This window comes from Grammomys surdaster, unplaced genomic scaffold, assembly GCF_004785775.1.
Source record: "Grammomys surdaster isolate TR1022 unplaced genomic scaffold, NIH_TR_1.0 125789, whole genome shotgun sequence".
NCBI lineage: Eukaryota > Metazoa > Chordata > Mammalia > Rodentia > Muridae > Grammomys > Grammomys surdaster.
This window is the reverse complement of record NW_021620620.1, coordinates 1,817,444-1,845,233: the sequence shown is the minus strand read 5'-3', so window position 1 is coordinate 1,845,233 and position 27,790 is coordinate 1,817,444. Positions and strand designations below refer to the sequence as shown.

Below are 27,790 nucleotides of genomic sequence, written 5' to 3'. Positions count from 1 at the left end.
CCCATCCCTCATAAGGAGCTGACACTTGGCTGCTCTAGGAGTCCTAGTCGGGATGTCAGGTGGAATTAGCCAGCAGCAGGACCAGGTGGGTGTTGATTGGGGCTGATTGCTGGGAGGCAGCGGCTTCAGGCTACACCAAGCTATTTCCAGCTGCTCCAATTGTAGCCAAGAGGTTCAATCCCTCTAAGTGCCTTTGTGCTCTGATGCCTGGAGAGATGGCGGGGAGGAAGGCCAGAGCAAGGTCAGACTTCCTCTGATTCTTTACATTTCCAAGTCCTTCCATTTAGCCACCCATACATTCACCACGATTCCCCCCATTCACCTGCTTACCTGTCCATCTGTCCACCTGCTAACTTACCCATCCATCCATTCCCCACACCTGCCTACTCTCCTTCCTTCTTCCTCTAATACTCTACACATAGTCTACACTTAGCACCAAACACATAATATATAAATACAGGTACAGAACATTCATGTATATGTGTATGTATATGTATATGTGTATGTGTATGTGTATGTGTATGTGTATGTGTATGTGTATGTGTATGTGTATGTATATATATATATATATCTCCACCCATTTACCTGTTTGTCTATAATCTACACCCATCCACCCAACTGTCCATCTATCCATCTACTATCTATTTATTCACCATCCATTCTCCTTCCATCCATCTGTCTCCTATCTGTATAGTCTATCTATACATCTTCTCAATTTCCTGTCTACCACCCAGCCACCATTCATCATCCATCACTATCATATGTCCACCCACCCTTCATTCACTCTCTTCTGCACACCCACTCGTCACCAATCCACCCTTCTATCCATCCATTGATTCATCATCCATCCATCCACCTAACCATCATTCATCTATTCACTCACTATTCACTCATTCATTTTCCATCTACCTGACATTCATCTATGCCCTACCCATCATCCATCCTTCCACTAATCCACCCAATACCTATTTATTCATCTACCATTCATTTATTCCCTATGCAACATCTACTTATCACCCATACACCCATCTACCTGCTTATTTATTCATCCACCATTCATCCAACCCTCTACCCACTATCATTTACCATCATTCATTCATTCATTCCCACATATTTGTTCACTCACCACCTATCCACCAATCCATCATCCATTCATCATCCATCCACTACCCACTCATCCACCATTCATCTATCCACTAACCTATCCATGAGCCATCATCCACCACCTATTTATACATTCACTCATTCATTCATTTCGTACTCATCCATTCATTCACCACCCATCCATTCCTCTACCCATCCATCTAGTCATTTATCTACCATCCGTGTATCCATCAGTTCTCCCACCTATCTATCCTTCTTTGGCCATCCTTCACCCCCTACCTCAGTTTTTACTACTGTACCTCATAGGTGCTAGACTTCATGCTGTTACCAAGATCCAGGCTCAGAAGAGGCATGGCCTAGGTTATCCAGAGGCTCAGTTTAGCACCGAGGTCAATGCACAGAGATCTTGTGATGGAAGGGAGGATGGTCACTGAAGAAGTACTTAGCTTACCCTGGAGTCACACTCCAGCTGGGGCTTGTAGACCAGGAAGAGAATCCACAGGTGGGAGTTCGGCTTGGTGTATTTCAGGAGGAATGCCAGCAGGGCTCAGGATTCAGAGGGAACCCTCAGTGGGAGGAAGGGCTGTGGGACAAGAAGGGGGTCAGTAACAAGGGTTAGGAAGACCCTGGAGAGTCAGGTAAATCTGTGCTGGGGCCAAGGAATGCTTGAGGGTCTGAAGCAAGGAAAAGTTTTAGAAAGATTGTTCCAGTAAAGAATGTGCCAAGGAGTGAGGCTAGATGCAGGAAGAATCAAGGAGCAGAAGATCCTGTTTCTGGATCCTGTCTGCTTCACTGTGGGGGTCCATGGCTTTTGGTATTGTTGACACAGCTCTGACAGAATGCTGTGAGTTATATTTTAATGCTGTGTCTAGGATCCCCCTCTATGCAAGAGGGACAGACCCTTTGAATGTATGTGGTCTGTAGCTGATTCTCCTTTCTAACTCTATGTTGGCACTTCCCCTAGCACCCCTACCTAGTAGGAGCTTCATCCAGGCTTGGAAGCAGCTAAACAAAGTATGCTATAGGGACACCCCTTCTTAGAGTGATTTTATGGGGCTCCACTGATATTGTTCAGGTGGTTCCAGCTCCATGTGTGGATAATGCAGAGAATCAACTACAAGATGGGAAGCTTGCACTCTGTGCCAAGTCCGAGGAATGGCAAGGCTAGGGCCTGGTGTCTCTGCTGTCATCTCTGACTTTTGGCAATGCTTCCTCATTGGTGCACAAACTTGTCAAGCTTGGGGATGGGAGGTTGCCTCTGCTGAAGGGCTGCCCAGCCTCAGCCTGCTGAGTCTGTTCCTGATTTACTGCTGAAAAGAGCGTGAAAAGACTTGAATGGACTTTGCTCCTGTCCAGAGAGGTTCAATTGCTGCAAATACCTCACTTCTTTGGGACACACAGAGGGCATGAGGGTGTGCACTAGGTGGGCTTTTCACGTATCAGCTCAGAAAGGTAGCTTTGCATAGAAATGAGTCCTGTAAGTGCATATTGGGGCTGGTATATGTGGTGTGTTGGGGTTGTGTGTGGTATGTGTGGTATGTGTAGTAGTTCAGGGATGTGTGGAAACGAAGCCCAGTAGGCTCCCATGGGGACAGAGAGGCCTCCTTTCTTGGTGTCTGGGTCTGAAGGTATATGGGAGTGGCCCTTCCCTTTCATATTTACAGTCTCCTTGCTCCTCAGGTCTTGGTATCATGTGCTCCCAGCCCACCTGTGCTCTGCAGGGTCTGCATACAAGTACCAGATTTAGTAGCCAAATGTGGGGAGCAGCTACCAGCTCTAGAAGGGGTCAGGGGTCAGGACTCTGTAGCATACTTCACCCTTGTTGGGGGTCAGAATTCTCTCTCTCTCTCTCCCACTCCTCCGTCTCCCTCCACATTCTTTCCCCCCCTCCTCCCGTTCCCTCCCCTTCTCTTTCTCTCTCTCCCTCTCTCAGACACACACACACACACACACACACACACACACACACACACGAGTTTACAGAGTAACTGTGTTAACTTACTGGAGGCATTTCAGCTTTGGGTCATGTAGAATGTTATGTCAGCAAATACTGAATAACAACTTTTATATAAGAGGCATTTTGGAACTTCATGAGGGTCTGTCACTCTGAGAGGAAGGAGATAGACTTTTAGTGGATCTTTCTGCTTTTCTCTATAACTCAGATGCTTTAGCCTTCTTGATTCCCATTTAGGGCAGGGAGCCTAGGTACCAGCACCTCTTCATGTGCCCTGGACCCTGTACCTCCAGGCAGCTTGTAGCTAGCCTTCTGTGCAGAAATCTGTGCTCCTAGGAGAGCGAAAATTGCAGGGTGTGATATAGAGTCCTCACTGAATACAATTATGTTTAAACACTATAAATATTCATAATTCTCAGCCGTGAGTACTGCTTTTCTGAGTGTTCTATCCCACTTTTCAAAACCACTCAAGGAGTCAACCATTTAAGGCAAAAGAAGTGCTGAGCATGGTCTGGGCATCACCGCTGGAGACAGGCAGGTAGGGGATGGAGATATTTGGATCCCACTTGATTCAGCCACCTGTAAGTCACCTAGTCATCTCATTCCTGGCTAGTAGACCATTGGAATGGACTCCCATTTTCCTATCAACCTTCCCCTGTCTTCACACTGGGTTCTTGAGCTAGCCTGGCCCTGCCCACCTGGGCTGGGTCTGCAGCGTCATATTTCATCATCACTTCCTTCAGTAGACATTCCCCGGACACCTACACTCTGGGGACCTTGAAGTGACTTCAGTACTGTTCCTTGACTTTCAACGGTTTATAGAGGCAGAGAACAACAGTGTGAATACAGGCCGAGGAAAAGCTGTGTGTGTGTGTGTGTGTGTGTGTGTGTGTGTGTGTGTGTTGGGGCAGGAAGGGTCCCAGGAACCTTTCTGGAGGAGAGGACACTTGAATTTAGTTTAGAAGGAAGGGGAAGGAGGAAACAGGGAACATGGCTTGGGTGTTGGTATGTCAATGCCCATCTCATCGGGATGGTTTGTCATCTAGATGGCTGGGTAGAAGGAGTTATACACTAGGTAACTGTTGTTTCCTAGTGGACACCACTAGGTGGAGGTCAGGCTGCTGTAGATATGAGTGGAGATGTACAGATAGAGATGTACATTTAGAGGAATGGGCTGGGTCTGCTTTGGGGCTCCAGGCTCATCTCTATTCCCAGTAAGCACATAAGAGTGGGATGACTTTCTAAAAAGACATCCAGGGAAGAAGGTAAGTAATCTTCTTGATAAAATCTTTGCTGGCTAGGTCCTAACACTTCGGCCCATTCTGACATCCGTTAATATCAGTGAATGCTGATGCACCATGGATAAACGCAGAACAGATGTGATCCTGTGTATGATGGGACTGTGAGGGTGGGACGTGAGAAGGTAGGGTTCTGTGAGTCCTAACATGATAGGGAGGGGATGAAACTAGAGTCCATTCTGAGGGAACATGTGCCTGGAATGAGAACAGGCAGACTTACTTGCTTTCAGGTGACTTGGAAAATCTGGTTATCATTTTTCGGCTCTTGGTCTTTACTTGATGATTCTTGACCTTCATCAAGCTCCTTCTTAGTCATTACCTGCTGGTCTGTAGTCACCACCTGCTGGTCCCTGGTCTTCACCTGTTGGTATGTAGTCACCACCTGCTGGTCCCTGGTCTCCACCTGTTGGTATGTAGTCACCACCTGCTGGTCCCTGGTCTTCTGTTAGTTTTTGATCTACCTGTAGGTCCCTGCTGGTTCATGGTCTTTGCCTTCTGGTCCTTGATCTTTGTCTGCTCATCTGGGATCTCCATTTCTTTGTTTCTAGCCACTTGACTATTTCTCGTCCTAACCTCCTGGCTACTAGCCTTTACTCACTGATGTTTGATCTTCACCGATTGGCTGGTGATCTCTGGTCTTCACCTATGCTACTTGGGAGAGTGGGAAGTCAAGGGTTTGTGGAGTTGGATTAACTTGGGTTGAACACGGTTTTCATGTGTTCTTGTGTGACCTTGAACAAGTGACCTTCCTTCACTTTGAGTTTTCATATGAGCATGGAGCCATGAAGTAATCCTTCTTTCAGAATTGCTAGGTTGATTAAAAAGGAAAGATAGGAGGTTGCATGATGCCCAGCAGTTTCCCCAATAAGTTAGATCCATCTCTTGGCCTGGTTTGCTCACCATATCACTGTGTTCCTGCACATGTGTCACCAAGTAGAGAACAGCCTCAAGTTTGGCCATGAATTGTCCACTTGTTTGGGATGTGAAATGGAGTGCATCTGCCTATGAGGTGAAACTAAACTGTTTCCTGTGGTGGTGAAACTTTTTGTGGCCAGGGAGACAGGGCAGAGGTAGGTTAGAGTTCTATAATTCCCTGCATCTGGAAAAGTCCTGTTGGTTGGGGTGACTAGTGTAGCTTCTGTACTCCATGGGTCCTCTTCCGTGTAAAGGAGCTGTGTGTGCATGTGCAGAGCATGTTTGTGTAGGTGGTGTACACTTGGAGAGCCTTTGGAAGGCTGCATCAGCCCTTCATGTCCCATTTTGCTTCCGCTATCCCTGGTAGCTCCTTTTGTACCATTGTCCATTTGCCTCTGTCTGGGGAAGGCACTGATAGCGGGAAGGGACTATTGTACTTTCACAGCCAGACGGAAGGTGCAGCTGTAGCTGGGCACCAGTCCTGCCTTCTGTGACTTCCATCTAAGCCCTTTTGTATGGGTTATCTTTACCCAGAGGGAAACATCTCTCAATGAGCAAGATGTTGTGGAGTCTGGGTGTCTTAGTTCCTCCCCACCCTAATTTGGCATACACTCTGCCTTCTAGAAGCAGCTGCTGTATGGCATGTGTAGCTCCCAGTGATCACCCTCTGCTGTGCTTGCCCTAGGGGATGAGAGTGGCCTGTGCTGTCCCATGAGATGATGTTGCTATTTTGATTGTGCACCAGGCACTCACTCGTTTATGCTGTCTGGCTGTAGACCTGATGCTTTGGTAGTGACAGAAAGGTTGTTTGCCACTCTCTTGCTGAGCTCCAGTGAAGGGCCGAGGCTGTGTTACTTGTGACCATCTTCCTGGAGAGTTTGGTGACACAGCTCTGCCTGTGCTAATATCTTATACACTATGTTCCTTTCAGAGGTTTTAGATATGACCAATTCTAGTGATAGGTCCCTGAAGTCAGTCTCTTAGAAATCTGCAGGGCCACCTCTTCTACAGTGCAGTGTCTTTCAAAGTCCATATCCTTTTACTAGTTGCTGGGTGTGCTGGCATGTCTGATTCCTAGGTTCAGCTTGGCCTGGGATTGCAGGGGCTCTGTAGGACTTCTGTGGGAGCAGAAAAGGATGCTCTGCTTTTTCTTTGCACCCGACTCTCTTCCCCACCACTGCCTGATATGTGGACACGCAGACCTCTCTTTCTCTGAATCCTCTTTACACAGCTCAGATGCTGACTGTAGACTGAAGAGCTGGCTTGCTCCTTTCTGGGTTTGGGCTGCCCTTCCTTGAATCCTGTCTTGTCTTGTTCTCTGGGGCCACTGCTTGGAGACTAGCATGACCCTGAGTTCCTGCTCTGTTTGCTTCCATTATCCATGGGAATGTTCATACCTGGCAAGAGACCTCACATTCCTAAGTCTTGACTGCCCTCTTTACAAATGGAGGAGCCTTGGATGGTACCAGAAATCAATCAGAAGCTGGTCAGTAGCTTCTGACCCACTCTTGTTGGACTCACGGCGATGCCTAGATTTTTGGACCTGGATCCTGGGCATTGCCTCCACCCTTTGCTTCTGCCTGGCTCAGACCTCGCTGCTGTCTATCCTCTGCACTCTCTCCTCCTTCTTGTCAGGGGAGAGGCAGGAGTCAGCTTCCCTGTAGCTTCTTCATGGAACCATTTCCCAAAGAAGACTTGAGTATGTCCGTTTGCTGAGGAACCCTTTAAAGCTCCCTGCTGTTTCTGGGACCAAAAAAAGAAGGCCTTAACTAAGCATTCATACTGTCTCCCATGGAGCCCATCTAGCCTTTATCCAAACAGCATGGGCTCAGCATTCTCCCTTATGTGAGTGTCTGTTCCTTGGAGATCTGCAGAGGCCTCTGTGCCTTGCCTCTGCTCATACCAGTCGGTAGCCTGGCTTGCCCTCTTTCTGTTTCAGTCTTAACTGCTGTCCTCTGAGAGCCCATGCCACCTCCAGCTGTGTGACTTTCACCCCATTCCACTGTTGAATCTGGGTCCAGGTTCTCTCCAGTGTCCTTTAGACAGCTTGTGGGGGTGTGGGCTGGAATCTGTATCTGTTGTCATTTCCAGCATGAGCCCTAGACTGGTAACACAGGAAACGACTGGAGAGATTCCTGTTGGGCTCCAGGGGGCAGTTTGATCACTTGCTGGGAAAGAAATGGTTCTCGGTCTGTCTTCTTAGGGCAAGGGAGGTGTTGATGGGAAAATCAAGCCTCGCTGGTGGCCAGGTTTCTCTTAAGTCCCTCTCTGGGGCTTATGAATTTCGTTGTATTGTTTTTCAATTTTCCCTGAGCATCTGCTACTGTGAAAATTTTCATTATCACTGGCAAAGATCCCCTCTCATTCCTGCTGGCAGTAGGAGAGTTCTGAGTTCTCTCCCCATCTGCTCCAAAGCACCTGGAGCCTGAGATGGGTAATGTCTCTGGCCAGCTGGGCACGTTTTCCAAAGATCTAAGAGCTGAGGCTCAGCGGGCAACCTGCCTGGTCAGGGGTGCTTTGGCTGTGCCCAAGTCACGAAGGCTTTCCTTGCCTGCCACTTCCCTGGTGTGGGTGATCAGGCCAGGGAAGCTGGATATGGGATTTGGCCAGCACCTCATCACCTCTTTTCCAACACGAGAGAGACACTTGCTTCTGAAGATCTTCTTCTCCGATAGTCATATTGATGCTGTAGCAAGCACACCCCATCTCGAACAGAGGACTAGCTCTATGTTTTCTCAGACTGAGTTGCCATGAATGTAGGTGGAATATTGAACTGCCAGGAGACAAGACTGGAGCTCTAGGTCAGATGTCAGCCACTCACCCTTCACCTTCATTGAGGCACCTGGGTACCGTGCTTAGAAACAGCCATGATGAACATAGGAAGGCTGTGGACATGCTGTCTTGCTGACCACTGATCCAGGCCTGGCTCTGGCTGCTTTTGGTCTTTCTCCCTTGCATTTAAATCTGGGGTGCTTTCCTTGGTGACTATGGCTCACACTCTACACTTTGGGTAAGGTGGCCAGCCACATGGACACTGCTGAGACATTCCCAGGATTAACTCTTGTGACTCTCTACCTTAATGTAACCCATGCTGAGGTCGGTCATAGAGAGGTGCAAGGGCCATTTGCAGCATGAGACAAAAACTCTGAGCACAGGTAGTGTGACAGCAGGACTGGAATCTTGCCACCAGGCTGCTCCAGCAGTTTGGGGCGGGGGAAGGGACATGTCATTCTTTATGTTTCAGCCCCTCAGAGGTTATACAGCAGCCTGCTACCTTCCTGTTTGTGTTCCCGGATGCCCTTTGCATCAGTGCTTGACAACCGAAGACTAAATGAATAATGGACACTTCCCAAGGGGGAAATCTTTTAGAATTTACATCTCAGGATTGCTGTATGGTGCCTGTGTTAGACAACCAGCATTCGTCCCTTTTTACAACACAGGGCTTTAAGCATAAGGTCCAGACTCGAGGAGGAACCAACCTGGGCTGAGGGCTACTTAGTGTAGAGCTGGGATGGTCAGATTTCTATTTTTGTCCTGCCAAAGCTGTCCCTGGCTGGTGGATGGAGCTAGTGTGTAAGAGACACCTCAGCAATCCATCCACCGTCTGTTCACAGGCCCCCGAGTCAGGACTTTGGCCAGCAAATGCAAACAGCTTCCTTGGACTTGTCTAGGTAAGATGACTTGGAGTGGCGGGCACAGCATCCCTTCTTTACTCTCAGCTCCTTTTCCTCCTGTTTTCACTCTCCCTGTGATGTGGTAAGGGGTGCACCACTGAGAAGGGTGAAGGCAGTATGGGTTCCCTTTGCCAGTCATCATCTTGGCCTTGGCTGCAAGGTATGTGGGATGTGGGGACTTCATGGCAGCCAAGAGAAGAGGAGCAGCAGGCTGGCAAGAGGAAGGGGCTAGGCCTGTAATGGTCCCCAAAGAGGGAACTGGTGCTTCTGTATTTTATTTAAGGACTACCATGAAGTTAGCAGCATTGAGCTTAAGGGTCACATTTAGGGGACTGATCACAGTTCCCACAGAAAGGTGGAAGGTTGGCTGGGGCCACCCTAATTGGGTAGAGCCTAATACTGGGAATGTAGTTACAATGCTACTTGTTTGAGAAGAACATAAGCTCTCTTTGCCCACTGGGATGGCTTCTAGTCCTGGCCTCATCAGGTGACAGGCCACACATAGCGGACATAGCCACCTACAGTCAGCATGTTTAGGAGGGAACAAAGTGTGAGGATATACTTCTGGATGCTCGTCCTGGAGACAGGCCCACAGGATGGTGGTCTCCATCACCCAAGGTTTGCTTGCTAAGTGTAGTCATCTCTGGTTGTTCTCATGATGGCTGGTGTACCAGGGCCTAGCATCATCCTGCTGTAAGAGGTGCTACAGACAGGGATGTCCTTAGGTAGCTCAGCCCAGGAAGTGACACAGATCCATGAGCAAATAGGGACTCTGACCAGTATTATCCATAAAGCAGGGAGCAGAGGATGGTTGGAGGCCTTGAGAAATAGGAGGAACTTCACAGGATCCGGAGGTGGTGAGATAAGAGGGCTTAGCACCCGGGTGAAACTTAGAAGGGCACACTGATATGAGCTTCCAGTCATGGAACGGCAGGCACAGGAAGCCACAGGGAGCGGCCACAGCAGAACCTCCAGTTTCCCACATGGCACCTGGGAATCAGGAAGTTGCTCTTAGAAATCTGATGACCAAGAGAAGGAATCAGTAGCAAGTCTTAGAGATAAAGTTGGGGCCAGGAAAGCTGGCAGGATTGGAACTACCAATCCTTTCTTAGAAGGAGCACAGTGAACTCAGTGGGAAGGTGTCCTAGGTCAGCTTTTACACTATGGATGGAGGCAGGGAAAACACTGGATCTGGGGCTCTCTTTAGCAGTGGGCCTGACCTGGGAGAGAAGATGTGAGTACCAGTGGTAAAGTAATAACATTTCAAGGCTTCTACTACCTGTGTGTAATACACAGGGAGATGAAGCAGAAGATCATGAAGTGACGGTATGGAGAATAGGGGATAGCTGTAGAGATCCAGACATCAAATACAGGCTGAGGTGGGAGAAGGTAGTAGTAACCTCAGTAAGTAGCAGTTTCACATCTGGGAGAACCACTGGGGCCTAAAAAGAAATGCTTGGGTCAGGACTGAGGCCACATGTCTGGGTGGTCTTGCCTTTTAGGAGATCTCAGAGGACAGGTGGTCACTGGAAGTGGTCTCGGAGACTCACAGAGACTCAGGGAGCAGGTTGAAGATAGGCTCTGTTATCTGGCTGGCCATGGATATATAAGCTTCCCTCTGGTTCCTCAGGCCGAGTGTCCAGGGACCTCTGAATGGTCTGTTGCTAGGCGACCAGGCTGTTGCCAGTGGTTGCTGGGAGAAGAGCTTGTAGGGCAGGTCCTCCCTGAGCTAGCCAAGGAGCATGGTGGGCAATAATTGCAGGAGGGGTGTGGCTTCTGGGAGCTCCATATCCACAGGCACAGGGATACTGCTCTTCATTTGAGTATAGCTAGATTGTGTCTGTCTGGTCAAGAGGGTCTTGGGCTTTTTTAATCAGGTGATTCTAGAGGTGTTTGTAGCCTCACTTACCTCTTCCCCATAGAGCTTTGAATGTGGATAGTTCCCCTAAGGCCTGTGTGCAAGTGCTTGGACCTCAGGGTGGTACTATTGGGAGGCGCTGGGAATCTAGAAGATATGGGGCTTACAGGGGTGTCTTAGGTCACTGGAAACATGTTTTTAGAATGTGAGTATGCCAGTCCTTTTGGTCTCCTCCGCTCTCCAATTCCTGTGTGGCAATCTGGCCCTTACCAGAGGTCCAAAGCGTCAGACAGCCAAGTAATTCCCAAGAACCTTCGGAATGGAGAGCTCAATAACATCTTTTCTCTCTCTGAAGTTAATTGTTGTGTTAGTTACTTGGAGTTACTCCTGTGTCCAAATGACTTGACAAAACTTAAGGGAGGAAAGTTTTATTTTGTTCATAGATTCACAGGCTTCATTCATGGGTTGCTTGGTCCCATGTGCTTGAGCAGAGAGAGGACCATGGTTGCAGGAGCATGTGGTCAAGGAGGTTTTTTATTCCATGGTTGTCAGAAAACAGAGCGAGATAAAACCCTGCCTCAAGCAACTTAACTTCCTTCATGGGAGCTCATTTCTTTACAGCCTCCGAGCAGAGGACCAAGCATCTGGAGCAGGAGACCAATCCATAACAATGACCAGGACTGTCACTATAGCAGTCTCCTATATACTCTGAATGAAGTTAGCCCCAAGTCCTCAGTGCCCCTCCCTACTTTGCTGTGTCTCTGGACAAACTCTGAGGAGGACATACTCTAATGGGAGACAGCAGTCCTTTTGGGCACATTTTCCATGTACTAAATATGGCTTTAGTCTCTACCAGTTGCCCTGTTTCCTCTGTCCCCTGAAACAGAAATCAGGCAGCTTGGAAATGTAACTCTGGGTCCCCTGTGGGTTTTCATAATATACTCACTTGGCTGCCTGCTCGGGATCCTCCCATCTAGAATGGAGTAGAGGACCTACTTCCCAGGCAGGCGTGGACTTCAGTGATCAGGGTGGGGCCGCACCTGCTGGCTCTTAGGGCCGAGATTACTTTTCTCCTCTATCACCAGAAACTTTTAACATTTTCCTTTGCTCATTATGCTGGGATTCCTTGGCTAGCTTGCTTGTATGTGGCCACACAGGGGTGAGCCCCTGTCATTCTGGATTCCTTCATTCCTTAGCCTGTGTCCCCAGAGCCGAGAACCTGAAGTACCCGTGCTGCCCAGGTCCTACCTGTCCCTCCTGAGCCAGTTTTTCAGTATTTGTGGCTCTAAGTTGTCCTACCTTTGGGCCCTATGGATCCAGCTGTCCTTGGGTTGGGCTGCTTGTCCCCCCCCCCCCACTTCCTTTGGCAGCTCTAGGACAGCCCTATTGTTCCTAATTAGACTAAGTTGTGGAGGGGTGGTTGCCTCATCCATGCAGGAAAAGATTCTGGTCTAGATGCAGGAGGTCCTGAAGCCCAGGGTCCATCCTCTCACCATGTTGCTCACTAACAGCCCTGCTCTTGGACAAAGCTTGATTTTCTGTCGTATTCCATTCTCTGGGCTACTTTACCTTGAAACCCTGATATGTGAAATGATTAGAATGCACACGCCTGTGCTTCTCCATACATATTCTGCCATTGAGTGTCTCATGAACATCTGTATCAGGCCCTGAGTCTGAAGGTCTAGAAAGCCATTTGCCTCAGTTTCCCTTTTTGGGACCTTAAAGATCAGGCATATAATAATATATAACTCGGTAGCATGTGCAAAGACAAAGTATTCTGCAGGCTGTAGGAAAAGGAATGGTTGATTTTACGTAGTGGGAGGAATCAAACAGTTTCACAGGGGAAGAGGGATTTGGAAAGGGTTTGAGGGACATGTGGGGGCTTCTGAGGCAGAGGAGAGGAATAAGGATACCACAGAAAAGGCAACCAGCAGGTGCAAACTTTCAGATTAGTGTAAGCGCTGAATGCCACAGGCTGAGAGAGAGAGCACAGGGCATGTGAAGTTTGGAAAATAGACTGATGTCTTCTGGTGTATGGAAGCTTTGATTCCCAGGCAATGGGGTCATGGCTATGGTGGACCATAGTGGGTGCTGAACTCGAGTCTGTAGATTGGGGTGGAGAACAGAGAGCTGGAAGATGCATCAACATCCCTTATTCACTGGATTGAGGGAAACAGAAGTTTGGAGCAGGTAGAGGAGGTAACCTCTCTGGGATTCTGCAGAAGCGTCCTGGGGAACCCCTGAGTTTGGTGTTGCATGAGGCCTTGAGCTTTCGAGGTTCTCCAGAACAAGAATGTGCTGTGCAGGCATGCCAGGGACTTATCTTGTCCTGATATAACTTCCCTAGAGCAGGCTTCTGTGTGAATCCCGGCTGGGAGCTTGGTGTTCCATTGGCGGAGCAGTAAAAGTCATTAACGAGGAGCTGGAGAGTTATAAATAAGCCAGCACGTTCCCACCCAGTGTTCCCTGCCTTTCCAGCCCGCGGGAGCAGGGAATCGGTTTTGATTCATTAATTGGCAGAGGGATGAGGCTCCAGAGAGCCCACAGCGCTGCCAACTCTTCCCCACCCTCCTAGTTGGCTCCAGGCAGCCCTCTGTGCTTGCTACTTACCTGCCCTGGCCACAGTGAATCTTTCTGTGGGACTCTCTGGTCCGCCCTGGATCCTCTCAGTTGGCTTGAGTTTCAGTTTGTTGTCTTTGCTACTGTCCCCTTGTTCCTCTAACCTCTCACTTTCATGATGTCTTTAGAGTGGCACACAGATTGGTGTTAAGAGTTCCCAGTCTCTGGATGGGCAGGCTAGTGCCACAAGCATTAGGAGGCTTGGTGAGCTGGAAAGCTCTGGGATGTGCATGTGAAATCTAGTCCCCCCCCCCAATGCTGCTCCCACTTTAGTGTGGTTTGTATTAAACAGGTTGCTGCCTGCTCTCTAGCATGGGCACTGGCCATGGTCTGAAGGGCTGAGCTGACATGTGCTTCTCTACACAGTCCTGTAGCAAGGACAGGAAACTGGGAACAGTGGCCACATACTCCACTGTGGTTTGAAGTGAATTATAGGTGAGGAAGAGTGGGCATTGCAAAAAGGTCTCTGGGAAGACTAGTTACCCATGGTACAATGGGAGGAGGTTACACAGATTGTGTGGGCAGGAACACTACATATTTCTTGGGAGTATTTAGGGAAATCCAAGAGCTCTAAGAACTGGATACCCAGGTTTCTTTGCAAGAGCTCTGGTTCCTTGGGTACATGTAGATACATAGTACAGAGTTGTACATGGCTCTGGAGACTGTCATGGGTTTTCATTTTGCTTTGAAGACTTTGGGGAGCTAATGTGGTTTTAGATGGGCTAATGCTGCTCGAGGGCCCAGTCACTGTGGTGTGGGAAGGCTGTCTGTCTATTGGGGAGGTTAGATGTATGCAGGACTGATGGAGAGGTGATGGTAGTGTCAGCCGAGGAAATCCAGCAGACTCAGGGTGTATTTGGAAGATGAAGCATGTAGGAGTCGCTGAAGGCTTGGCGTAGTGGAATGTGGAAGGTCAAAAACATGTGGCTGGGGATGCCTGTCTCCTGAAAGTGGACGGCCATTCTCACACCCTTGGGAGCTCTGTGGTGTCAGGTGTGAGTTGCTGCTGGTTTCAACCAGGTTAGGACTGGTTTGGAGTTAGAAACTCAGGGGAGAGTTCTGAACTGGAACAGTAACTGTGAAAGCTTCGATAGGGCTAGGTAAGATGCTCAGAGGTAAATGTGCAAGGAGATCTAATGTCTCAGTCCTTAGGTGCAGACTCCGGGTGTGGGAGAAGGCAGAGAAGCAGGCATCTGCAGGACTGGCCTTGGAAGCTTCCTTCCTCAGCTTTTGCTACAAAGGCTGGTGGGTGTGAAAACCCAAAGGCAGGGGGTTGATTACCTTGTGATGATCCGTCTAGTTTATCATTAGTTGGAGCTTGGGAGGTTCCAGGAGAACAGGGAGGTGGGGGGTGAAGAAGGCAGTGAGTGACAAGGGAGGGGGCTTCTTTGTCCTTCTGGGAGCGCTGCCAGTGCAAGCCTTCTGTAGCCCTGCCTCCAAAGTCTTCCCAGCCTGTGGTTTTGTTTACCCTTTACATGTCTTAATAAAAGATGAAAAATATTTATTCTCCATAGATCAATAATTTACCATGAGTTATGACAATACTAAATTTGGTCAATTATTCATGGGCTATCAAGTATTTATAAATGCTACCTTAATTTAAAGCATTAGCCATTAGAATTCAAATATTCATAAAGCCAGTGCCAGCCAAAGGAGTAAGGGCAGGGTTCAGGTAGCAGGGGTGGCTGGAGAGAGAGGGCATGAGCTGCCCTAAGAGCCCAGCCACTGATTGTGGGAATGGTCGGGGAGGAAGAGGTGCTGGACTCCCTGTGGATGCCATTGCTCCAGGTGGGCAGGGCTGACCTGGGTCTGCTCCCTTCCTGCCTCTTGCTCTGACACCTGCAGAAACCAGCTGAGCCTAGCAAAGCAGGGCCGAACTGAAGAGCCTATGTGAGGCTGCCCCTGCTCCAGGTGGAGGCCCTTTCTTGCCTGGTCCTTTTGGAGATACTAAGCTGCTCCTTAGTGTGGAACCCAGAGACCAGTTAATGTCAGGATGCTGGGCAGGAGGCTTGAGATTAAGAGGAACAGGGGCTGAAAGGACAGGTTTGGCCTATTCAGAGATCAGGTCTGGTTTATCATGGGGAGCATGAGGGGCTGGGTATGTCTAGCCTTGAGACTTTCAGAGTACCCGGAAGAGGACCACATAGGATGTTAATGTCCAGCATCACTACTGGGTGAAACAGACCAGACTGGTCAATCTCCTCCAGCAGAAGCCCCTGGAGCATTGCTTCACCCACCTGTAGCCTTGGAGTTTCCTAACAAAACCCAGAGGGCTGCATAAGAATGTCCTTGCCCAGAATGGCCTCCGTACCTAAAAGGCTGCTCTCTCCCAGCACTCTCCTGCAGGCAGGTACCCAGTGCTCACTGAGCTGTGGAATTCTCTCAGTGGGACAGGTCTCATTCCTGCTTGCCTGCTCCTCCCCAGGGGGTGCCAAGCTTGCTGCTATAGGCATTTCTATTCAAGCAAGGGTTGTATAGTCAGCTGAGAATCTTGGACCTTGTTTCTATGTATCTTCCCCTCACTGTCTATGGAAAGATCTGGTGACCTGGTTCTAATTTCTTCAGTTGTATGGTCCTGGCCACAGGACCCAGGGTAAACATTCCTGAAAGTCTGTCCTGTGAAGTAGGCTGTATCACACCTGTCCTGTCCTACCCAGATACTCAGCTGTAGACATCTCCTCAGGGGAGGTTGGTGGGAGTGTGATGATAGATCGAGGGCTAATTGTGTCAGTGTTTAACTCTGAGTTCCAAGCAGCCTCTCTCCTCCTATTTTCTGGGAATCTAGAGCTACCGACCGGCCGGCTTAGAGACCTCTGTGGAGACCCTCTGCCTTCCCAGGCAGGGAACTGGAACTACTGCTCGTTATGATTCATCTCTACTCCTTTCTTCCCCTGCCGATGGGTTGTGCTCAGGGAGCACTTATCAATCTATCAGACCTGTGTGATGATCAAGAGAGAAATCAGCTTTATGGCCAGATGATATTGGAAGAAAAGAGCAATATCAAGAGTGGCGATCCTCCTGAGAGCCGTGGAAGCTCTGCTGAGCTCCAAGCTGGAAAATCTGCATGTGGAGTTCCTACTCCATGCTAGGCAGTGTGGGAGACCCTATACATAAAGACAGAAAGGCAGGGAAATCACTGGGCCCACAGTGTCTTTGCAGTAGACGTTACCATCTGCTGGGTCCTGCTCATTGCACATGCAGGGTGGGGGTGGGGTGGGACAAGAGGGTGGCAGGGAGGCAGAGGACAACATGACCCACTCTTGCCATCCTGGGGCTTGAGCTCTGTGACATGGATGCTGTCTCATCTGTACTTGATTTGGGGTGGGGTGGGGTGGAGAGAGAGCTCTCCCAGAGAAGGCCAGCTCCTCCGACAGGCCCCACAGTGGGGCTCTCTGCACAGCAGATCCAGGCTCAGACCCTGCTCAGGATGTCAGCATAAGCACTGTATGAATTGTGTAACATCCCGTCTCACACAACCTTGATTAAGCTAATAGCTGATTTGGCTTTGATCTGATGTATTTTGATCTTATTATTTTTATGTTAGAAGCCTCCAAATAATCATCATTTCAACAGTGCCCCAATTAGCCGACCATTCACAGTGGATTGAAAATTGACTCACATTGGGCCTCTCCATTAGCGCCTGGGAGAGACTTCCAGCCTTACTAATCCTCCCTGCACCAGAGGCTGGGTGCTTGTGGTACTGCAGGTGGTCACATGAGGGACACTGTGCTCCTCGTAGGAGGAGGCTATCAGCACAGGTAGCGAGTGGCAGGATGGCTCTTAAGTCTGATGGCTACTACTTTTTAAAAATAGTAGTAATAATAAAAAAGGCCTTTTGAAATTAGCTTATATTTCATCATGGTGTATTCTTGGTTCTCCTGCCTCTCTTCTTCCATCTCCTGCTTCCTCCTGCAAGGTCCCCTTTTTCTTCTGCAGTAGTTCCCCAGATGTTTTGCCCTCTTCCTCTAAGCTGAGGTGACTTTTCAAAGTGGGGTTCTGAGATAGAGTTTTGCTGTGTAGTTTTGGCTGGTTTAGAACTCACTCTGTACCCTACACTGATCTTGAACTCATGACACTTCTCTTCCTCAGCTTCCAATGTGATGAGACTGCCGGTATGTGCCTCTACAACCATTGATAACGAATAGTTCTTAAGGTTCTGGGTACAACTTGGGTGCAGGTATTGTTGGAGGATGCTAAGGATGGTCCTTGAGGAGAGGAAAAAGCCTGACATGGGGCTGGCACCTTTCTGTGTGTAGGGTGGAGAAAGCGTTCACCTCCTGAGTCAGTAGAGACTCTCCATTGACTTGAACAGCGAGGCTCATAAAGGGCAGGCACCCATGGCCACATGGCTGCTGACCACATGGTTGAAATGAGACTTGTGCTTATGAGATTCCTATGTTCTTCCAAGCTCTGGTAAGGTAGCTGCTGGAGAACAACTTTGCCCCGACTCTGCGTCTTAATCATGCTCTACCCTATCATGTAGGTCCCCCTTTCTATTGACTTAAAGCCTTCATTTGAGATTCTGATGCCAAACATGTAACTAACTACATCTCCTGCATCCTCAAAAGCCTCCTTTGTCTTTCCTCTTGCCAAATTATAGAATATGCGTCCTGGGAGGATCCAATGTGTGCAGGAAGAGGCTTATATGTTATTGGTGTGTTAGACATACACATGAAATATACAGGTCGGCAGGAAGCAAACCTTAGTGTCATGTGCCATGTATGTGCAGAAAGGGAAACTGACTCTCAAAGTTCTGTGACTTCAGAGCTTGGTGTATATGGACTAGGGAGCGGGCTTACCATAGAAGTCAGAGGGTGACTTAGGAGGAGCTGGACAGGTGGGTGATGAGCCAGGAGTAACCAATGGCTTGTGGGAAGGACACAGGAGATGGAGTTCCTGGACCATTCAGCCCTGCACTGTTCAATTTATTTGAAAATATTGTTAAGATTCTAATGCAGGGCTGGAGAGATGGCTCAGGAGTTAAGAACACTGTCTACTCTTCCTAAGGTCCTGAGTTCAATTCCCAGCACCTACATGGTGGCTCACAACCATCTGTAATGGGATCTGATGTCCTCTTCTGTGTTGCAGGCATACATGCAGATAGAGTATACATAAATAAATACATAAAAATATTCTAATGCAATGTCTTAGTATTAAAGATGCGATGAATCAAAGAATAATCCATTCACCGACGTGGTGCCTTAGCTATTTGCATTTCCTGAATCATTTGAAGACATGTTTCTTTCACATTGTAACCAGCATAGTTTTTGTGGTTTTGTTTGTTTGTTTTGTTACCATATGACCATGTCTTGGAAGCATTTTCACCATGTCTGTGGCAATATGGGAATGAACTGGGAGCTCATCTTAGTCTAGCCCTGTCACGTGATGCTCGTTTGGCCTCACGTCTCATTATCTGGGAAGAAAAAGCAAAACTTTGTTTTCTAAGTGGCTATAATGAGAACAGCATGAATTCACAAATATCACATACTCAACAGAGCCTGGCTCAGAGAACGTTCTCACACAGCAGTCCCTCTTCCTCCATGCTTCCCCGCTTATCCATTATTGGAGATTCTTTTTACTTTCTCAAGCAATTACCTATTCATGTCATGAAATTTTGGCAAAATATAGGAAAATAAAAAAAGAAAAGCACTTACAAATTGCTTTCACTTTGAACATTTTGCATTTTTTTCCTTCTGGTCTTTCATGCATATTGAGTTTTATTTAATTGATATTGTAAAATACATAGATTTTTGCATGATTTTTATGTACTTTCTGTGACAAGTGCTTTCTTATCTTCTTATGGTGTTTGGCGTACCACTGTAGAGGCTGTGTGTGCTTTCTGTGTGTAGTGCTTCCATAACCACACACCTACTTGCATCTTTCAGATAGTTTGCAGTGTTCTCTAGGTCCCACTGAGTGTTCTCTTATGCTTTTGGATCTAGCTCTGTTCCCATGGTCTGGATAGTTGCCCAGAGAGCAGTGAGGAACACAGAGCATGAAAACGCCAGGCCCCACAGTATTCTTGCACAAATCTTTAGGAGCTGCCATGCTTTTACCCACTGTGTGTGCTAGGCGTGCATATGCTTGTGTGTGTGTGCACATGTATGTGTGTGTATGTGTATGCACATGTGTGTGTGTGTGTTGAGCATTGTTGTACTCCTTGAACTCGAGGTCATGATAAAGATCACATGGTTATTGAGGTAGTATGTAGTGTAGGGAAATGCAAGCATCTTGAATAAAGGCTGTGGCCAGCCTGGGGACATTGAATCAGTCCTGAAGCAAGAATGAACATGAAGTTGAGTTCAAGACATGAGAATGCAATCTAGTATGTACAGGTAGAATGAAGAGCATGAGGTGCAGGCACAGTGTGCCTTCACGACTTGGCCCAGGTAGGCACTATGTGTGTGTAACATGCACATGTTTCAGTGCATGTAGAAGCAGAGAGGTCATCATCTTGTGTTGGCATCTGTCAGTGAGACAGTATTTCTCACTGAACCTGGAGTTCCCTGACTTATCTAGTGTAGCTGGTCAGAAAGCCACAGGGTTGCCCCTGTCTCTGCCTGCCTAGTGCTAGGATTATGGGTGTATATCACTGTGTCAGCTTTTAAACAATTAGGTTTTTTGAGATTACAATATAATTACATCATCTCTCCTCTCCCTTTCCTCCTTCAAAACCCTCTCGTATGCCACTCTTTGCTCTATTTAAAATGCATGACATCCTTTTTCATTAATTGCTGTTACCTATGTGTGTTTCTGAATACTCAAATATAACCTGCTCAGTCAGTTACTTGCATGTATATGATTTCAGGGATGGCGATTTGGCATTGAATAACCAATTGGTGTGCTCTTCCCTGGGGAAGACTTTCTCAGCATTCCTTAGTTGCCTGCAGAGTTTTTGTTGTTGTTGTTGCAGCAACAGATGGAGACCATTATAGAAACCACAGCTAAGCAAAATACAGAGTTGTGGAGCCCAGTTCCAACTGATAGATCTTCAACATAACCCCTGCACCTCGGGCTCAAGACTCATTATGGAAGAGAGATGACAAGACCATGAGAGCCAGGGGAACAGGGAGTTTGCATTGAGACTGTGGCTCCTGGGAATGTCAGAAGCTATACTCAAGTCCCACTAACATGGCTGCCTACACATGAGCTGACCGAGGACTATATCAATAGATATGTTGACATGGATGGGACGGGAAGCTCAAAGCTACAGACAACTAAAGAATGTGTTTTTGTTTTTGTTTTTTAACTTGGGTGCTGGGTATCAGAACTGAGATCCTCACGACTGTGTGGCAAGGATTTTACACACTGAGCCATGTCCCAAGTTCTCACTGGGTGTCTCTAAACAGATATGCTGTTTAAATAATTGGATTTCCATGAAGCCAGGATGGAGGGGCAGAGCATTTGCATGGCTATGAGATCCTAGAGAGAGACGTCACGTCCTTTGTTCCCCCAGCTTCAGGCCCTGGCGTGGGAGGTGAAGGAATCATTGGGAATGGGACCTGAGTTATCATCCACAATGTCCCCCAGTGTTTATAGCAAAGCTCTGGGATGAGAGTAGCTGCCATTGGTGCCAGCCAGTGTAGGCGGACAGCCCCCCTCACATCTTTTCTACCCCCTAACTTCCTTCCCCTTGGGGTGACCACTCTCATTTTCCGCCTCCTTCTCAGCCCTGTCTGAAGCATTCCATAAACTCTAGGGCCCCTAGGAAGGAACTGCATTGTCAAAGTTGTTCAGAGTCTGCTGCACGCAGCAGATGGCTCACTGCCATCCACAGGCTGTGTTTTGAGACTGCATCTGCTTTCCCACATTCCTCCCATCACACAGAGCATTCGTAAGACATGCTTGCTTCAAAACTGGTGCATGGAGTTGGGGTGTGGGAAGCAGGATCTTTCTATTTGCTCGGATAGCCCTAAAAGGTATATGAACCTGTGGCTAACAGTGGTGAGCACCCCTTGTGGTTACTGGGTGACTTCTAAAGTTTGGGCGTCAGTCTCAGAAAGGGCTGTTGTCATCTCAGTCTCCTTTCTCCTCTGTGCCCTTGGTAACTGCCTGAGCTACGGGTGCCTCTTTCTTTTTGATTGTCAAGTGGCTTTTGAACAATCCTGGGCTTCTGGAGCCAAGCACTTCATCTGGGCTTTGACCCAGTATTCTCAGGATAGAACTCAAGTGGACTTGGCCATAAGATTGAGACTCCTGTTCACCGCCTTTCCTTATTCCAGGTCCTCTGGGGTGAGTATATGTCTTCCTGACATCATGATCTCATCCAGAGCTTACAGACACAAGCAGTCCAGTTCAGACAACAATTGCAGAGCACACGCTGAATTCTTTGCCCATGAAAAGGGATACACAAATTCCCCAGCATGAGTTTTCGGCTCTTCCCCAGCATTTTGGCTACTGGCCCAAGGTGGGAAACAACATCTAATTCAGAGTTCTGTTAGGTGAATCAGGGAGATTTGGGGTGGATCCCTTCTGTACCACCCTTCTTTGACTAGCCCAGGACAAACAATCAGGCCCCTTCTGACCTTTCTTTCCTCATCTGTTAAATGAGCCTGAGATGAGTAGCTTAATGTTACACCCACCAAGGTTCATAGGAGCTGCTGGTCTGGCTGGAACTGGCCCTTGGTCTGTGTGGGGAGGCATCTCAGGGCCAGGCATGAGCTGCTGGGTGGAACTGTGGGGATGAAGCCTGCACAGCAGTGCCCCATGCTGACCTCTTCCTGTCTTTTTCCTTTCTTTCCAGCCTGTGACCTCATGACCCAGGGAATTTTGGCCTTGGTCACATCCACGGGCTGTGCATCTGCCAACGCCCTGCAGTCCCTCACAGATGCCATGCACATCCCACACCTCTTTGTCCAGCGCAACCCCGGGGGTTCACCACGTACCGCCTGTCACCTGAACCCTAGCCCCGACGGCGAGGCCTACACACTTGCTTCGAGACCACCTGTCCGTCTCAATGATGTCATGCTCAGGCTGGTGACAGAACTGCGCTGGCAGAAGTTTGTCATGTTCTATGACAGCGAGTATGGTGAGTCTGGGGAGGTGGGGCTGAGGGTCTAGGGACAGCTGGGTGCTGGGAGCCTAATACCAGAAGCTTCAACCATGGGACACAGTACTAGAAGTACTGGCGTACTGTCAAGGCATAGATCCACGCTGGTGGTCTAGGCTGAGTATTCCTCAGGGTGGTAGGGCCCAACCTTGAGCTTCGTGAATCGGGGAAGAGCTGCAAAAAACAGATCTGTAGATCGGCACTAAAGTTGCCTAGCAACATCACCTTATCATGACAGCTGAAGTTTGAATCATCTTAGAATTTTCAATAAAATATTAATAAACTGCTGGCAGGGATCTGAAGAGCTGCATACAAGCAGAAGTGGAGGCTGCCCGCCTGGGTCTTCTTGGCGTCTTCTCCTCTGAAGGTTATCCCTCATGCTGGATGGTGGTCCAGCCTTGGGGTTTTGTTTATATCCACCTTGATCTGCCCTGTTTCAGGGTCTTAGGCTGGGGCAAAGATCAGAAGTAGGGGTCTGTTAGCCAGAGGGCCTGAGGATATGTATGGCTGTGCATGGCTTCTTTGAAAACCTTGTTTGTGGAAGTAAACATAATTTGTTAGGAAACCACAAAAGCCAGCTTTGGCGAAACAGCTTCATGTTTTCTTAAAGCTTCTGTGTAAGTAGACCAGTTCAAGTCCAGAGAGAAAATGGTTTCCATGATTTGTGCTTCAGAAAGGTTTTATTTGGAGACGCTTGATAACCACATATCATTATGAGAAATCATGTAGAGGGATAGCATGTGCTCCCCACCCAGGTTGCCTACGGGTAGCACTTTGGTCATCTGTATCACAATATCACAACCAGGACTTGACCCTAGTGCAGCTGTCAGGCCCTTCATAGTTTCTGTGTGTATGTGGCCAGTTCAGTCTGCTGTGGGTGTTGGGTCCTTCGTAGTTTACCAGTTTCCATGTATGTGGCCAGTTCAGTCTGCTGTGGGTGTGGATTCATTCTGCAGCATTTATCTTGCATGCATGTTTGTATGATGACTAGCCAGGATCCAAAGTGTTCTCTTAAGAATTCCTATGCTAAACTTTTATAGCCACAGCCCCCACATCACCTGTTCTAAGTTGCTGGGCACTTACTTGGGGGGTTGGAAGCCCCTTGGCTGAGGTTAGGATGGAACTGTGCAACCCTGTAAAGTCCAGTTTTGTCTCCTGGTAAAATACCCTATTTGCCAAGCATGTAACTAAGGAAAGAAATCAGCATATGTTTGCATTTGCCTAAATACTCTGCTTCCCTAAGTCTGGGATATTGTCCTCGGTGCTTGAACAAATAAACTGTTTGGAGCCTTACAGGAAGAATTGAAAGAACAAACAGTTACTGTGTTGAAATAAAAATGTTGTGGCAGCTGGGACAAGGGTGGCTCAAGGCTTCAGGGATCTTGCTGGCATGCCCAGGAACTGTCCTGTCCCTCTAACCCATGGGAGGAGCTGGAGACCTTGTAACAGCATCGATGTGCCACAGGGCATCTTTGAGAAACCAGGCCTTACTCCAAGAACCAAACCTTAAGGCCCTCCTGTTGATGCCAAGGCCAAGCCCTGTGGGAGATGTGGGCACCACCAGGTTGGGCATCTTGTAGTCTAGTGTGCACAGGCTCTTTCCATTCGGCTTCTCTCAGGTGTCCATGCTCCTCTTGTCTCTGGCTTGCACATACCATTCCTCTTGAAGGGCTCTTGAGCTATGGCTGCAAGGAAGGCAGGTTGCAGCTCTGGAGCCTGCTCACTGTCTGGCCTTCTGTGATTCCTGAAGACTGAGTGATGCCTGGAGGCACTGGCCCAGATCCTGACTTTTCTTCTCATCATACATCTCACATTTGTATAACTCAGCTGGCAAATGTTCTAGGAAAGGTGTCTTCCCCAACCTCTGTCCAGCAGAGCTGGCATCTTATTCATCTGCTCATCCATCATCAGCCCACTCGGCTTAGACTGTCACTCATGGGAGCTCGTCCCTGATGTACACTGGACTCCTGCAGAGGTGGTCATTCCCAGAAGAGCAGGCCGTATGCTTTTCTGTCACTGCAGTCCAGCATCGTATCTGGCATATATAAATGACAAGCTCACTGATGAAGGCAAAGGAGAGATGTGGAGAAAGATAAGGGTACTGGGTAATCTGACCTCTTATCTAGGATGGGCATAAGGGAACCAGGAAGGACGATTCATCTCACAAAAGCACTTCCAGCCCTTCTTCTTCAGTCCCCCCAACCCTGAACCTGGAACACCACTCCCACAGTGTGCTTCTCTGTTCTGACACGGTGCTCTTCTACCTTTACTGTGGTTGAATTTAGTCCTTGGCCAGCCTACCTTTTATCATTAATTTCACAAAGATGCAGAGTGAATAGCCGCTTTCACCAGATGAATCACAGGATGGATGGTGCTGTGTGCAGGATGCTGAGGGTGTATGTAGGCTCAGCGATGGAAAACCGTGTTTAGGATGTTGGGAGGCTTCCATAGTACAGGGAGGGACTGGAAGCCACTGACTATGTTTGCAGATTGTGCTACCAGAGGTGCCTGCATATGGTGCTGTCCAGGGTGCTGACCTATCTGGCTTCAGTTGCTCTGGAGGTCATGGCTCTTTTATTGTCTGGATAGGACCCTGCTGCTTTTTCACACCCTGGCCATCAGCCTTTTAATTTGACAACCTTTGAGGCTAGTTTGTACCTGAAAAATTTCCTCTACCCCTAGTGTTGCTGCTTGGTCTGACTACTCCCCTCTGATATATTCCAACCTGTTTTCCCTCATGAGTCCTGTTAGGCTAGCTAAGGCAAGTAAAACTCACAACATAGTCACCTCTCAGAATGGGGATGTGGTGGCTTCCATGGCATCAGTGGCAGTGAAATCTCCACAACTCCACGGGTGGATTCATGTTGACAGTACACCCGTGATGATGTAGTTTCAGATGAGCCCAATTAAAAATCAAATTGAGTGTAAATACTCTTTATTTCTCCCAAAGTCAAATGGAAGTGGTTTGGGATATAGTTTACTTTTCTGTGCTAATCTCTAAGTATCTTTACATATATTATTTCATTTATGCCACATTTTAACCACTGAAGCAAATTAGGCTCGGCGAGATGCTTTTGGGCTCTAAGACCCATGTACAACCAAGGCACCATCCTGTTTCTTGGTGGGCTTTGGATTCCTTCTCATCTGCCCAGCCAGTCAGAAGCATTGCTGAAGCAGGAATGTGGCTCAGAATGGACCCAGCATGCCTCAGGGTAGCAGCTTCTCCTTTAGTGACCTTCACATACAGACTCTACCTTTGGGGGGCTGGCGAGGATTCACTCTTCTCCATGTCCTTGTCAGTTTCCCTTTAATCTTGGGAATTAGAACCTGAGGATTGGCCATTTGCATCATGTGTGAGATCAGAGCAGGAAGCCCTAAGAGAATGTGACGGAAAGTTCAGCTGTAGTTTGGGTGTTGAATATGCCCTGAAGGTCCACATGTTAAAGGCTTGGTTTCCAGAGGTGTGATGTTGAGAGGTCCTATAGACCTGTAAGAGGTAGGTCCTAGAGGGAAGTCCTTAGTCCACTGGAGCATGTCCCTGAGGGGATTATGGGAATTCCACATTTGCAGTTGCCTGTTTCCTCTCTCATGATCTGAGCCTGTAATCTACTGTTCCCTGTCATGTACTCTCACCATAACTGCTGCACTTCCCAAGGCTCAGAGCACCAAGGCCGCCTGAGCTTGAACATAAATGTCCACAACTATGAGCCACAGCAAACTGCCTTCTTACATGGCAATTGCCTCAGGTATTTCACTATGATGACAGCAATCTGACTAATACTGGGTGAGAGAGAAGTTTGCATGTATTTGGTTTACAAAATATGAGAGGTGCCATTTGGTACAATTCCATGGAAAACACTTGTATGCTTGTTATGACAGCAGAAGGAAAAATAGAAGAGAAACTGACATTTGGGGTAGGAAATCCATAACATTAAAATACCAAACGTTTGGATGATTAGAGCACAGAACTTTCTGTCTTGATGCTTCAAATGGTGGTGTGTATGTGTGTGTACATGTGTACATGCACATGCATGTGTATGTGTATGTTTGGGGATGGGTGTGTTAGTAGCTGTAGCCACAGTTTTCCTCAGAGAATGTGTCTGTGGTTGTGGTGGGATACTCAGATATCATTGGCTGATTCACACATAAATATTCATGAAATCTCTACTATGTGAGAAACATTTTACCTAGTGTTTATTTTAAGTGAAGAAAGAAAAACAGTGGATGGAATAACTTGGCTCATGTTGCCTATAATTGAAATTAGAACCCAGGGCCCAGTGGCTCTTTTCTAGTATCTCCAGGGCAGGTAGACTCTGTGGCCTCTGATCCAGCTTGCAGGCCTTGAGGTTGGGAACTAGGATTCTGCTGAAGCAAAGCAGAAAGCCTTAGTGACCACTGCACTTGATTTAAAGTTACTGACATACACGTGTGTGTGTGTGTGTGTGTGTGTGTGTGTGTGTGTGTGTGTATGCACACTTTGTATATATATGCACCACCTGAGATGAACCGCAGATGTTTCTCAGGAGCCATCAATCTTGTTCTTTTGAGACAAGGCCTTTCTCTGGGACACAGTGTTTACTGATCAGCCTTCTAGCCAGCCCAAGTACTTCCTATCTCTGCCTCCCCAGGATTTTTACACTGGCGCCGGGGATTGAACTCAGTTCCTCATGTGTGTGTAGTGAGCACTTTACTGATAGAGCTATCTCACTAACCCCTTAAAATCATTTTTTAAAAATTAGAAGTTGTACAGGATCGTAGTGCACATGCTCAATCAAAATATTAATAACGATGAAAGGAATTTCTGGAACACGCAATCAGTAAAAAAACTATGAAGGAAGCCCATGTCCTTAACTCTGGTCACTTTTTGTCCTTGCCAGGGGACTGAACTGCTATTTGGATTGTGTGCTAGCCAGTCAGTCCCTGGCTTTACTTGATCATTCTAGATCCTATAGCACTTGTCGTTTGGTTGGCCTCTGGGAACCTTGTGTATTTGCAGTGACACTCCAGTGGCTGCTTTTCTCATTCTCCACCAGGTTTCTGAGCATCCTCCACTTGATACAGATATATTAATCACTTTTATTATATCACAGTATATCTAATTTAATGTATCCATCTGATCATCAATGGGTATTTGGGTTATTTCCAGCTTTTGGTACTACAAGTGGTGCTGATATTTATCTCTTGGTGGTTTGTGAGGAGTTTTGAGGTCTATTCTGAGGAGCAGAATTGTTAGACTGCTGGATCAATGCATGTTTTATGTTATTCACATAACATAAAACTACTGAGTCTGTCTCTAAGTGTTCCTTCCTCTGTACACTG

The 27,790-nt window shown here is 47.8% G+C and overlaps 1 protein-coding gene across 1 annotated transcript in view; it reads left to right on the top strand.

The window, feature by feature from the left end:
• Grid1 (glutamate ionotropic receptor delta type subunit 1) overlaps nucleotides 1-27,790 on the top strand; it is a 719,003-nt gene that overhangs the window by 107,890 nt on the left and 583,323 nt on the right. Inside the window, exon 3 of the mRNA XM_028789133.1 lies at nucleotides 22,166-22,450. Within this exon, the coding sequence (XP_028644966.1) occupies nucleotides 22,166-22,450 (285 nt within the window). The remainder of the gene's footprint in view (nucleotides 1-22,165; nucleotides 22,451-27,790) is intronic.